Here is a 14546-nt window from a genome sequence, read left to right as displayed (position 1 = left end):
AGTTTTATTTAGAAAGCAATTGTAATTTGCTTCTTTACAGTAAAATTGCTACATTGTTATTATTTCATTATCTATTAACGCTGCTAGCTTTTTATAGAAATGTCTTTATAAAGTTAAAATGAGTCATGCAAAACTAACGTGAAAACCCGCGGTTTCCTTATTCGCGTTTTCATTATTCGCGGGCGAAAAAATTGCAACCCAGTTCCTGTATTCGCGGTTTAATTTCATTATATGGGGTTGCAATCGGTAAACGGAAAAGGATTCGGTGCCATTTATTAAGGGGATTGACCGCAATAGACCGCTCGTGCCTAGTGTGAATTTTTCCGAAAACATGGGTTTCTATTTTAAACATTGTAATTTAACGCTGCGAGATAAATGTCTAATTTTTTGTATGGTAACAGACAAAATTTCACACTAACTCGGTACGTTTTTGGTTTCCATTAATATGGTCATTAAAAGTTTTTACAAGTTCTTAAAATTGATGTTTCTTGTAGGACACGTATTTTCAATAGAAATTAAAAAATTAAGAAATGCCCTTCGACAAGCTTTAGAACAACGTTGTATCTATCTTACTACAAAATTTCAAACCTCTGTTTTAAATATTAAACTTATGATATCTAGAACCGATATGCATATTTTTACTCCATGGCGCGTGTATCACTGAATCCCCTTAATGTATCAGCATCTTTTGAATAGAAAAGGATTCCGTGTTATTTTTCAACTTATCAGCATCTTTTGAGTACTATTAACTCGTGTCGAGACGACTTTTATAAAAGATGTAACCGAGTGGACTAATTTCAAAATTTAAAACAAAAAAATATCACTAAATTTTTTAAACTCTTGCCTAATGTTGATTATAACGATTCATTTTAATTGCGAATTTATCAATACATTGATTTTATTTTGATACATATTGATGGAACGTATACCCCACTAATAAAGAGCTTTTATTGTACTATATCTCCTCTTTTACTTCTTTTGTCATCATTTTCCATCCCAGCACCTTCACATTCCTTTCAGCAAATATTTATAACCCTACAGCCCTTATTTCTTATTCTACGGTTTTTTTCATAGGGGTAAAAATCTGGAGGTATTAGAAAGAGTAGGAGAAGAGAGCAGTATGGAAGTCAATAACAAATAAACGAGTAGTTGATGGGATACCTTTTTAATCATCAAAGGCTAGTTAGAGACATATTAGAAGCAGAAACAGGAGAAAGTGGAATAGAGATATAGCTACATTAGATTAATATTCACAAATAGTTAAACATATGGGAAGTTGTAGTTTTAGGGACAAGCGAAAATTAGCTCAGTATATTAATGATTGGAGGTGTCCAGGACTGACGACCCTATGATGATCAATTTTTCTTTAATTTTGTTGCAAAAATAAGAACAGTACTAACTGCAAGCCTCATTTTGTTATTAATTAAGTAATTAAGTCCATTATTATCGTGTGGATCCAAAGGTGACTAACTGTTAGTCTAATTGAAAAATACGGAAACAGCAAAAATGTGTCATTATTCGATATTGATTTGAGAATTTTCAGTTTTTTTTCCCGAAATAATTTATTAAATTTCATTTTTTCATGTTTTGTACCTTACATTTGCAGAAAATACCACAAATGGCGTGGTAAGCGCCATCTGCAGTACGATGCTACATTTTAGGATTACGTATGCTCCAGCAAGGTCCATTTAAAAATATGGATATCTACTTGCTGAAACGAATCCCGGCGTAGCTTACCTTAACGTGATAGGCACGTTACCATAATCGAACAAAATAAATCGAAGTGGTCTGTATTCTGTCGAAACTGCCAGACGCGGACAGCGATTTCGATCTTTTTGGATCTCAGTAATTCTAATGGACGGGCAATCCCTCCGGACTTTTTGGATCTCATCAGCACGTCGGAGCTGCCTGCGACGCGCTGATGAGATTAAAAAAAATTGAAATAGCGATCCGCGTCTGACAGTTTCGATAGAATACAGACCACTACGAATTATTTTGTTCGATTATGGTAACGTGCCTATCACGTTGAGGTGAGCTACGCCGGGATTCGTTTCAGCAAGTAGATATCCATATTTTTAAATGGACCTTACTGAAGCATACGTAATCCTAAAATGTAGCATCGTACTACAGATGGCGCTCACCACGCCATTTGTGGTATTTTCTAAAACGCGCTGTTAAGACAGCAGGTAAAGGTTGGTCTGTGTTCTGTCGGAGCTACCGGCGACGCGCTGATGAGATCCAAAAAGATCGAAATCGCGATCCGCGTCTGGCAGTTTCGGCAGAATACAGACCACTTGGAATTATTTTGTTCGTAAATTTGCAGATATAAAGGTGACACTAGTAGTGTAGTTTGTTTTGTTCCTTAAGCACCATCAGTAGGTTTTTTTAGATTATACTATAACCCCATGCACGTATAACAGTTAGTGACGTCCGGATCAGATTTGATCCACTCTACTGATTCGGATCTTTAAAAATAATGAAATAAACTTCTATGAATTACGATTCGGAAATCTCAGTCGGACCAGTAAAATCCACAGTACCGTGAACCGACGAACTATTGCGAATTTGATTTTTGTCGAAGCAAGAGCAGTTCTATGTTCGAAATCCAAATAAATAACTGTCTGTAGTTGCCGAATGTTAAGACCATTGCTTAGCATTCGATTCTGGTTCGATTCCAGGTCCGTCTGCCTTGGTCCAAGTTTTTCTGTGGTTTCCTTGGATAACTTAGGCATATGCTGGGGCAGTAATATTCCGCAGATAATCTTTCATTCTCTTCTGTCTTCATTTCGTCCTTCTCAACTTTCTCACCTGAACCACCACCCACCCATTCCCACGATTCCTGAAAGCAGACTGAAGAGGGCCTTCCGTCCTACCTTCCCGCATAGTCCGCCCATTAGCATTACTGGCTGGTGGGAATGAAACACCCAAAAGTTTTTTTCTTGCCGGATTCTCATTGTTTGTTTAACAGATCAGAGTCGATCTCGATCCTATTGAATGCAGAGGCAGCTATATAATCGAGTCATGCAGATACAAAATTTACTGGGATTCAGGAACCATAGTATGATCCGAATCTTTTACCCCACTCTCCCAAAAGAACCGAATTTCCAATCACTAGTGATTTGATAACACAAATATAAAAGAATGTTTTTTCTCGTAGCTGTTAACTGAGAAAGGGGTTATGCAAGAGACTATTTATAGTCTCCAAAGCCAAATATCCAAATTATTTACGGATGCGGAAGAATCAAAGAAATGTGTTCAGGTAAACAGAATATCGCTTCACACGCCAACACCCTGTCTCATTAAAATATTTATTTCAGATGTATAAAGAAAAATACGACGAGGTGTTGAAGGAAAAAGAGATGCTCCAGCAAGATTTTACTCAATCGAAAGGATCCATATTGGGTCTTGAAACTGCAACATCGAAACTATGCGAAGTGAACAAGGACATAACAGCAATGTATGAGAATTTAGTAAAAGGTAGAATCTTCAGAAATCATCTAATCATAAGTTCATTGTATTTTTCGCAGTCATCAAATCACATTAGATGTTTCTAATCAATTTTTCTTCATGCCCATGTTGCCCATCATTGCCTGAAGTAATTTGTATGTGAAATGATACTCTTATAAATGTTTTATGTTTTAAAGTACATCGATCTTTGTTTTACTTTTACTGAATGCTATTATTATTACAGCAATTAAAGTCGATCTTTTTATTTGCATGTATTTATGCTCCTCGGAATTTGCAGGTTTACTGTTTACTTTCTTCTTTCTTCTACGAAATTCCTTTGATCTGACCATGTACACTCTTAGATTCAACCTAAGCGTACATATAGCCACAAAACTAATGAAATGCTGTTGCTTTGAATATTTCACGTAGTCGTTTGCCAATCTCTATAATTGTTTTCTTAATTTCTTTGCACTTTATCCCCAACATCTGATGCTGGTGGTCGAACAATCTCACCTACCTACAATGTGGTGCAGAGTAGTGGGTAGACCCATTTCAGCCTCTTTTAAGAAATTTGGGATCAAATGGGTTGTCCCTAGTGGTTATGTTAAAAAGGGCAAAAGGACGGGATGACGACAATATTTCAGTGACAATAATAACTTTGAAATATTATTGCCAATCCGATCTACAAACACTACAGGAAAATTTTGACCTAGGATCGAAACGATTTTCTTCAGAATATTAAACAGTATTCCAATTACTGAAACACGCCGTTCAGTTCAATTTTCATAGCGACTGTATTGTTGTTGTAGTAGGGTTTTAACTATGAATAGACTTTTTAATGATCGAACATCCCACGTTCTTAACTACTTGTGAACAATCTTCTTAACTCCTGTTTCTGCTTTATAATATGTCTCTAGTTATCCCTTCATGCCTGAGAAGGTGTCCTACCAACCTATCCCGCCTATTTCTTATTAACTTCCATAGAGTCGTCTGTTCTCTTATTCTTTCTAATACCTCTTCATTTCTAACCTTCTCTATCCACGCTATCCACATTCTAATTTCTCTACTTGCCTCATTGTTCTAACATTCCACGCTCCGACTCGTGAAATATTGCATCTTCCCCTATTGCACTTGAAGACATCATGGGGAACTATTTTACGTCCGGAGTACTTAAAGATAAGATAATTTAAAGTTACAGTATGTTTGACAATTCGAATTCATGATATGACGCTTCTCCAGTTCCTCTTGCCCATGTTACATCACTTTTAAAGCGTAGTGTAGATGTTGGGCGCAAACATTTGAGATGTATTACAGGAGGATGACAAAAATGTCGTAGATAGACGGAATTGAAAATGTAGTATTGAAAAAGGTACTAGCACAGATGCACTATTCGTTATAGATCGTTAGAAACGTAGTAGAAGTAAAAACAGAAGTACCGAGGGGCAAAGGAAACCTAGATTAGATTACTGTTAGTAAACAAAGTAAAAAGTAAGCAGCATTCGCTGTTTATCGATCGTAAAGAAAATCAATGAGTAAAACTTCCGTTGGGTCAACAAAAATCGTTGCAAGAACTTTTCTGGCTAAGAGATGAGTTTTGGCAGAGGCCGAAAAGTCTTCATCCTACCGCCGTTACTCCATACTCGCCATTTTCGATTCTGGATTGTAATGATGGACCCACATATATCGCATGTGACGATGCGCCTTTTTGTCGAAATTGATTCAGTTTCTCAATAATCTCCAATTTGACTTGCTTTTCATTTTATGTCAACAATATCGGGACCCATGAAGTACTAATTTTTCCTTTTCCGAGTCAAGATAAGTGATAATGGATTGCGCATTGTCGTGACTGATATCGCTTCTGATGAGATTTCAGTCAACCGACGATCACGTTCAAAGTTCTCGAACGATGAGGTTGTTGTGATCTGTAAAAGTTGTCCTTCGGCATCGATCATGACATTCATTTTCGACACATTCTTGTCCACCCTTATCTCTGGCACATGTGTAAACTCGATTTTGAGACAGTATCCCAAAATTGTGCTTTTACTCAAATAAAAATTTCCGAAGGTTTAACGCCTGTAAGCAGAATATAATAAGCTGTATGTTAGTTTTTCTATTTCGTGGAAAAGGGAAAATCTTTAAAAGACTTCCAACCGTCCGTACGACTGGATAGTGTTGTGCCCCTTCTGAGGAATACCTACCATCTAAAACCTCAGCACCCAGCCGTTTTGGAATCAATTACCTACGCAGGATAACAAAATTACCATTTATATTTGAGTCACCTTCCTTAGAAGGGATGTGAGATATTCTAGTTTAAGGGAAATGCGAAGATTAACTTAGGATATGAAGGGATGGGAATACGTGTCCCCAGGCAGTTGTCGGACCTTCTTTGCTGGGTCATCGACAGACGCCGACTAGCCGTGGAATAAAGGTGGCTTCCCATGGCCCGCATTAGCGCAGGTCAGACTTTGCGCTGCGAACAGGAACGGATTAAGCTTGATTGCGCTTGAACTCTTCCCACGATTTATATGAGCCTGTCTTCATTAGTTTAAAACTAGGGTTCAATATTATTAAGATAAAGCGTAAAGAAAAAAGAATGGCAGTTGCTGCCGCAGCCTCTGTTTTAGTGGTTCATATTTACTCAACAAGAGAAAGAAGAACTAAAGGCGGTGGTGATTAAATAAAAGCCGATTAAGGTAAAGTTTTATTTACTAAATTTTCAGTGAAGTACAAGCAATAGATATTTCCGTGCATTATTTATTCCTTCTAATGATTTCACGTTTAGGAAAAAGAAATTATATTATTATCTTTTCTTTGAGTTCGGAAGTAACATACTATCCGCACAAGCGTCTTTCTGAATCACAGATGTCAACAGACGCCGACAAATTGCGACAAGTCAGGTCAGGCTACGCTTATGAAGTTTCTGATTCGCGACGGATGGAACGCTCCATCACGGATCTTCTCGCGTTTTCGGACAGCACCCTCCCCATGGCGTGTAGGTGCGAGCTGGCGCGGCCCGGCCTGCAATATCGCAGCCCGTGGGAAGGCACCTTAACGGAGACATACTCAATGTTTTTTAAACGAAATAATACTTTGACGGTTGTCTCACTGGCGACTGCTGACCGTCAACTTACGGATTGTGTGAATCAAGCTTTATGATTCCAGTGAACTTCAGGCAATGAGTTGAATTTTATTAATTTTCTCAAACTTGGTTTTTCAACCATGTGAATTACTAAATAAACAAGTTGTTTTGTTTGGTTAGCTTCTCATATTTTATATTTAACTGAACCATGGCAATAAATGATACAAGTATTTATTATTCTATAGTTAACTGACTTTCCTTACAATATTTACATAGATTACGAAAACAGCAAGGAGCAGAACGAAAAAATTAAAGCAGAATTAACAAATGAAGTCAGAGAACTGACTTGTAAGTTAGAAGAGAAAGATAAATCTGCTGAAGAATTGAAATTGGTAAATATTATTATCTTTAATTATCTGTAAATATTACACTTTAGCGATTATCCTTTCCGTGAATATTCATTTGATTTATTTTTACAAACATCGCTACAAAGTCGTTAAAAGAAAAGGATATGGAAATTAAAATACTTGAAAAACAAAAAAGTGAATTGTCAACGCAACTTACTGAAGCTAAAACCACCAAATCAAACTCTTTCCATTTAACAAAAAGGTTTGTTGATCATCAATGATTAAAATACGATCTATATATCTACTAAAAACTAAACGTTTTAGTTGTCAAACAGACAATAACGAAAAAAATGCTGGGTTAGATGTACGAGCGGAATTAAGTAAAGTTAAAAAGGAGTACTCGTTAAGCAAAAAGAATATTTCAGAAATGCACTCAGAACTCGGAAACTTACAAGAGCAAGTGGAGAAGTTGAAGCTTGAAAAGTTGAATGAACTGCGTATATATAAGTGTCATATGGAAAAAGTGATAAAGTGAGTATATATTTTTAGAATAAATAGAAAATACCCAACAGGTCGGTCATTTGGAACACACTAGTTACTCCAACTGTAGGTGTTTTTATTCTTCCTCTAATATGCCTCTGACTAGACCTTCAAATCTTCATGCTTGATTCGACGGGACTTGAACCATGACGAAACTCTTGTACAAATTAGAGTGGGTAGATCGGCTTGTGAGTTTCGATGATTTAGGGAGCCGGACCATAGGTTCAACCATAATGGGGGGGAGGGGTTCTTAAAGAGAAACCAGACTAAGGCAAATCCCTAAAGGAGGGTAGCAGCTCTTTCACTACTCAGGGCGGTAGAGATCACGAGGATCGGTATGGCACTCTGATGTAGAATACTGCGATGTGGAAGGCAACGGGAACCACCAAATTATGATATCCCATGAAAAACAAACCGAACTCAAACGATGGCGTCCTCCGCTAGCTCAGGATAGGAAAGAGTCGAGGTGCGTGTCCAACTTGTCTTAGAGCTGACGACCTTATGATGATGATAGACCTTCACGCCTGAGAAGGTGTCCTACCAACCTATCCCGCTTATTTTTTATTGACTTCCATAGAGTCCTCTATTCTTCGATTCTTTTTAATACCTCTTCATTTCTAACCTATATCCACGCTATCCTCATTCACCTGTAACACTACATTTCTAACGCTTCTAACCTTTTCTTTTCCGCCGCGCCCACTCTCCATGTTTCGCACCCGTACAATGCAAAATGCGCTCCAAACATACACCTTTAACAATCTTTTTCGAATTTCTAAATTAATCGTTCGCGAACACAGAAGTGATTTTTAATAATCCCACTCTTTGGTCTAACGACTTTGTAAGGGCCCCTACAACATTTTCGCAAGCTGAAAATGTATTCAATAGACGACACTGACGGATAGGCTATGAACTGAGTCCGAAGATTGGAATGGCGGGTTTGAAGGTCAAATAAAGGCTCACTAGCAATAAGAGCGCAGGACAGATAATCAGACTTAAAAATTTCGAGATTAAAATCCAATTGCAAATGGTGTAACGTATGTGTATGGGTCAGTTTTTATACAAATGGTCAATCAAACTCCACTAGAAGACAACCATTCCGATCAGTAACCATAAACTTAAAGTTAATGGGACCTAAAGAACAACATGGAAATGGTATTAAACATTTGACTTTTACAAAGGTTATAGTAATAAAACAAATAAAGTTATAAAACTTTAGATATCTAGTTAAAATGAAACATCAGACGTAAAGGGGTAAATATTTACGTCACGATCGATCTCAAGCAATCTTAACGAGCATGCAGAATCAACACCCTTGTTCAAGCTCAATAACCATGACAGACTCAACCTTTTGGGTATTTTTCACCTGGAAAAGTTGTACCAGTTTTACCATTTCCAGTAAACTTAAAACAAGAATAAATCAGTCCATTAATTATTTGGCACGCGATTAATTTTTACAGAATTTTGATATATTTCATTTATTCCAAAGCAAATAATATATTTTAGATATAATGAAGACGAGAAGACGAGCCTGCTAAACGAAATTGAAAATTTAACGAAACAAGTAGAAGTTTTACATTTGAAACTATTAAATGAAAAGCAGTCACATGATGAATTATCTAAAGTACACAAGGAATTGGCCGAAAAACTTCTAAGAGCAGTAAGACTTCTAATCGATGAGAAGCTAGCGCGGCAAGCAACTGAATCGAAAGTTGTGGAATTGTCGCAAAAAATGTTAACGTTACAGTCAGATAAGGTAAATAATTTGAAATCTTTCCTGATTGTAGTTAGGTTGGCATACGGACCACGAAATAATACAGGGACGGAGTGTAAACTAGAGGGTGGAAGAATAAACACGGGATAAGGATTCTTGCTTGTTTAAATGTTTAATTGTTTAAATTCGATTGGCCTCTTGGGACGAATTTCAGTAACATTAATAAGATTTTATTCAGTTTAAACTTAAATTAAAGATATTTTTGGATTAAATAAAAAGTTCAAAAGCCTTTCGAAATCATTTCTACAAACTTAGTTCGAAACGAACCTTCCAGTCTTTAAACCAAAATAAGATTCAACTTTTAGAATGAGGTCTTCAAACCAATTTACCTTCTCAAAAACCCCATTTAGAGGTATTTATTTCCAGTACTTATTGAAAGCATGGAGTGAGCGCGATTGGGTTTTACTATACCTTGGTAACTGTCATTTAAATTTAATAAAATTAAAATACTCCCAAAAAAAACTAAAAAATAATGTCGTCAGGAAATGCATTCAAAGGTATTTTAAATTTTGAGTAAAAGCTTCAGATAAACGTTTTTCTTTTTCAAGCTCAAAATAACTAACAGGTTGATCTAATCAGCTCAGGTTCTTTTCTTTTTACTGCTTGCAAAATCTGGGTTCTAACATTTATACCTATTTTATTTATTAATAATTTTTGCTTACAGCAATTAATCGAACAGAAAGCGCAGTCTATTACAAACGAATTTTCATGCTTAAAAGGAAACGTTGATGAACTAACGAAGGACAAAAGATCATTACAAGAGGTTATCTCGAAATTACAGNCGATTCCCGAAGGGGGTGTGACAACAGCAACAATTTTTCCCTCATTAATTTGAGGTAGTTTGTAGTGGGTAAATAAAAAATCGAAAAAATGATTTCAAATTAATATTGCATTATCAGTGAATTAGCACTAATTGTGACTAACAAGACATGCCCAATTACCTTGAATTCCATTTCCATCCAACAACAAGTAAACAGCCAAACAATATTGTTTATTTAAAAACAGTACCTACACTTAAATTTTAAATAGAGACCTATACGTTTGCGGTCGTTTTGGTCGCGTTTGCTAAAGCCAAATTATTATACCAAACAGACAATTTGAAACAACATCTCTCAATAATACCCAAATTAAGCCAATATATCGTTATCTGATGAGTATTTACTCCTACTGAAGTGTTTCAAGCGTTACACAAGAATTCACTAGCGTATTTCAAAGTCTCTAATATATCTTAGTAAAGCCTTGTCCAACGCTTGAAATACTTCAGTAACAGTAAATACCCACCTGATGGCGACACCCTACCTTTATTTGAATATTACATAACCTCACTCTTCTATTTGGTGAAGTGAACTTATCGAGACTACCTACGGTACTTTACAAGAGTTCTTATCGTAAAATAATTTGATATGATTTAGAGAGACCCAAAACCAAACGTATTTTCAAAATCAATTTTTCTTGTTTTATGATATAAATCCACAAATTCTGTATCTTGAAACAGATGTTCTATTATTATTTAGTAGAATAAAGTCTCGCCTACTAACCTTGAGAAGTATTAATTTCCTGTCCCGTCTCTAATTGTAGGACAACCTTATCGACACGCTGAAAAGGAATATGGAGAAATGCCAAAATCTAGTGTTGGAATATAAGCAGCAAATTGCAAGCCTGGAGAAAAAAATAACTAAATTAGAGTTTCAAAGGTGATTACTTCAGACATTGTCATTAAACACTACTCAGTTTAAGGGTCCCAATTAATAATTTATTTTCATTTAAAAAATTATCAAATGGGCTGACTGATACTGGTGGCGAAAGGCTCATAGGAGAATANTACATATTACTATTTGAAAATATTTTTTTATCCCATAAGCACGAATTATCGTACGTTTAATAGAAATTTGAATTACGATATCGTACATCGTATTTGAAGCAAAATTATCGTATGTCCCCATAATTATCGTACAGGCTGGCAACGCTGAACTAATACCTACTTGTGAACACAGATGAGTAGACAGGAACCATCCCCAACATCTGCCTGCGAATGTTAATGAATCTGTGCAAATAAAAAATCAACAAACCCCCACTTGTTTTATATATAGATTGTTGCAGACATAGTAAAATGTCTTTAATAAATACAACGACTGTTTCCCAAACATTTCCACACAATTTTATTAACATGTGTGGGGATTAGTTAACTAGCCGCATTCGACTCTTTTTAAGTAGATTTTTGAATTTCTTTAAACTATATGCAATACCACTTCTACTTTATTTATTTGTATAATGTATTACAATTTCAGATTCGAAAATTGAAACTGAAAGTTAAAGATGCTTCAAGTGCTGTACTTACCAGCAGTTTTGATGAGGTTGATCTAATCAGCTCAGGTTCTTTTCTTTTTACTGCTTGCAAAATCTGGGTTCTAACATTTATACCTATTTTATTTATTAATAATTTTTGCTTACAGCAATTAATCGAACAGAAAGCGCAGTCTATTACAAACGAATTTTCATGCTTAAAAGGAAACGTTGATGAACTAACGAAGGACAAAAGATCATTACAAGAGGTTATCTCGAAATTACAGAAAAATTTCAAAAAAGCTGAAGGTCGTTCCTTCAAGCTTGAACAAAAGGTATATCTTCACTGTCTATTATTTGAGATTGATACAGTCTCAAAACAATTGACTCAGAAGACGATTATTTTACATATCTTGACTTCCTTTTCTTTAAACGTCTTTTTCTTCAAGAGCGTTAAGGATTATTATATGGCATTATCATTACTTTATCTGTTGCACCCCTGAATAAATCCGCGTCAGAGCTTATTCCATACCAAGGGCTAATGTTTTTGAGCGACGTTTTACTACAACTAGGATCACGTTTTTCTACTATTTTTCCTCGAAGTAGGTCATATTTCTGATTTCTCAATGCATGGCGGAACTATTCCAGTTCCCTTATTTTAATTATAAGGCTCTCTTTTTCTTCATTCATACAATTTATTAGTTACTGTATTTTCTTAGATGATGTTCAGTTTTTGTTCTATTCCAGCCTCTTGAAATAAGTCCATTTTTTTATTCACTCAGTATCCTAAATTTTTGTAACATTATACTCTTCCACTACATGAAACCTATCTTGACTTTTATTTATGACTATCCGTTTGGTTTTCTTTAACGTAAACCCATCAATTGGTCGTAAACCATCATGCGAGTGTTTGTAAGTAATATTTACTTGCTCTTAGTAAGACTGTGTTGTCCTATAGCAAGTTAAATAACAAGCGAGAGATCATACACCTCCATCGAATTCCTCCCATTGTAAGTATTTCTATACTTTTTTTCAGTCAGGTCTTGGTTATAATTAAATTTTTTTCCGAAACAGGCATACGTGTACGTCAACGTCCACATCGGGACACCTTTGTACCGATATCAAAATGCCACACATTTTGTTACTATAGAAATAAACATACACCGGGGTTTAATCATACAATATGACAGACTTACAAAATAAAATACAGCAAGTGAGGGTTTTCTTCTTCTGTTCGTAACACTTGAATCGCTAGTAACTAATATAGCGTTGCCAGATTCAGTAGATAGAATTATCGCACTCTTTAGGAAAAATTGTCGTATTAACATCAAAAATATCGTACGTTATTGCGCATGAGCATCGGAGTAATAGTCTAGTGGTAGGAGTTGAANTTCCTGTCCCGTCTCTAATTGTAGGACAACCTTATCGACACGCTGAAAAGGAATATGGAGAAATGCCAAAATCTAGTGTTGGAATATAAGCAGCAAATTGCAAGCCTGGAGAAAAAAATAACTAAATTAGAGTTTCAAAGGTGATTACTTCAGACATTGTCATTAAACACTACTCAGTTTAAGGGTCCCAATTAATAATTTATTTTCATTTAAAAAATTATCAAATGGGCTGACTGATACTGGTGGCGAAAGGCTCATAGGAGAATATACAAAAATATCCGTTAGAACCTTTTTTTCAAGAAATTAAGAGCAATTCAGACAAACATAAATAGAACTCTCAGAAAGACTAAAGAAATTCTACTCTCTGCATGTATAGTTTTGGAAACTTTAAAATTATGCAATGAATACTAGGATGGATACCTTTTTGTTACTAATGCAAAATATCCAAAAGTATAAAATAAGTAATCATTTTTATCTGAAACAGTGATGTTGTTTTAATGTCTATCTACTAAATAATGAAGTAGAGAATAACAACATCTTATATTGAATAGATGACGCAACTGTTTTAGTTCGCAAAAAAAATTTATTGTATCTTTAAGTGGAAGAGTAATCTTCCACGTGACCTGAAGAAGGCACTGTGATGTAAAATCTGAGAGAGTCAACATTAGAGAAGCGACATCGCTGTCTCCCTCAAAGTCTCACCTACAATTTCCTACGTAGCAACTTCACGCCACTAAAGCTGTTAAACCCACAATTCCATACAAATATATTTTTCATAAACTGAGGGACGGCTACTCACAAACTGACATTAACCTTCATCATCATCACCATGAAGTCGTCGGTTCTAAGACTGGTTGGATACGCACCTCCACTCTTTTCTATCCTAAGTTAATCTTCGAATTTTTCTAAAACTAAAACATTCCACATTCTTAACTATTTGTGATTAATCCACTATAGGTCTACCTCAACTCGTCTTAACTCTTGTTTCTGCTTTTAATATGTTTCTAACTAGCCCTTCATGCTTGATTTCCACAACTCCCTCTGTTCTCCCACTCTTATTCTAATACCCCTTCATTAACCTTAAAAATTATACATCTATTGTATAAGTATAATGAAAGAATTAAAGAAAAAAGGGAATTATTATATTAAATATTGTATGATATTATGTGAAGACACGAGGTGATGCAGTTCTAAATGAAAGCGCCACTGGTTACTCGATAATTTTATTGGTTTAGTTTTAGAATTCGTAGGAAAGTTAAAGATGCTTCAAGTGCTGTACTTACCAGCAGTTTTGATGAGAAAATAAATACATTAGGATTAAGCAAGGTACCTAGCTATACGTATAAAATACTTGTTGTTAGATGTACAAATACCTGTCCCAGTGAAATTAAGCCCACTTACGAAAATATATTCCTTTTTGGAAATCTAGCATAATAATTGTTTATTAATTTGTAACCTATCAAACTATTTTAATTAATAGAAAGAACAAAATCTTGAACAAACATTTAATATGTTAACATTATCAGTGAATATATGTAATCGTATGACATTGTTAGTTACTTTATTTTATTTAATATGCAATATTAATTTGAAATCATTTTTTCGATTTTTTATTTACACACTACAAACTACCTCAAATTAATAAGGGAAAAATTGTTGCTGTTGTCACACCCCCGCCGGGAATCGAA

At 35.3% G+C, this 14546-nt stretch overlaps 2 protein-coding genes across 2 annotated transcripts in view; both read left to right on the top strand.

The window, feature by feature from the left end:
* LOC108736885 (sporulation-specific protein 15-like) overlaps positions 1–11498 on the top strand; it is a 31206-nt gene extending 19708 nt beyond the window's left edge. The window contains exons 6-13 of the mRNA XM_025981210.1: positions 3158–3259; positions 3318–3477; positions 6803–6918; positions 7020–7135; positions 7198–7404; positions 8917–9166; positions 9849–9981; positions 11473–11498. Of these exons, the coding sequence (XP_025836995.1) occupies positions 3158–3259; positions 3318–3477; positions 6803–6918; positions 7020–7135; positions 7198–7404; positions 8917–9166; positions 9849–9981; positions 11473–11498 (1110 nt within the window). The remainder of the gene's footprint in view (positions 1–3157; positions 3260–3317; positions 3478–6802; positions 6919–7019; positions 7136–7197; positions 7405–8916; positions 9167–9848; positions 9982–11472) is intronic.
* A 2616-nt stretch (positions 11499–14114) lies between these two features.
* The window catches only part of LOC108737307, a 12508-nt gene continuing 12076 nt past the window's right edge, over positions 14115–14546 (top strand). Inside the window, exon 1 of the mRNA XM_025981243.1 lies at positions 14115–14184. The gene's annotated coding sequence lies outside the window, so the exon portion shown is untranslated. The remainder of the gene's footprint in view (positions 14185–14546) is intronic.

The sequence above is a fragment of the Agrilus planipennis genome, unplaced genomic scaffold (assembly GCF_000699045.2).
Source record: "Agrilus planipennis isolate EAB-ADULT unplaced genomic scaffold, Apla_2.0 scaffold9, whole genome shotgun sequence".
Taxonomy (NCBI): Eukaryota; Metazoa; Arthropoda; class Insecta; order Coleoptera; family Buprestidae; genus Agrilus; species Agrilus planipennis.
Note: the sequence above shows the minus strand (reverse complement) of the source record. Positions and strands in the feature narration are given on the sequence as shown.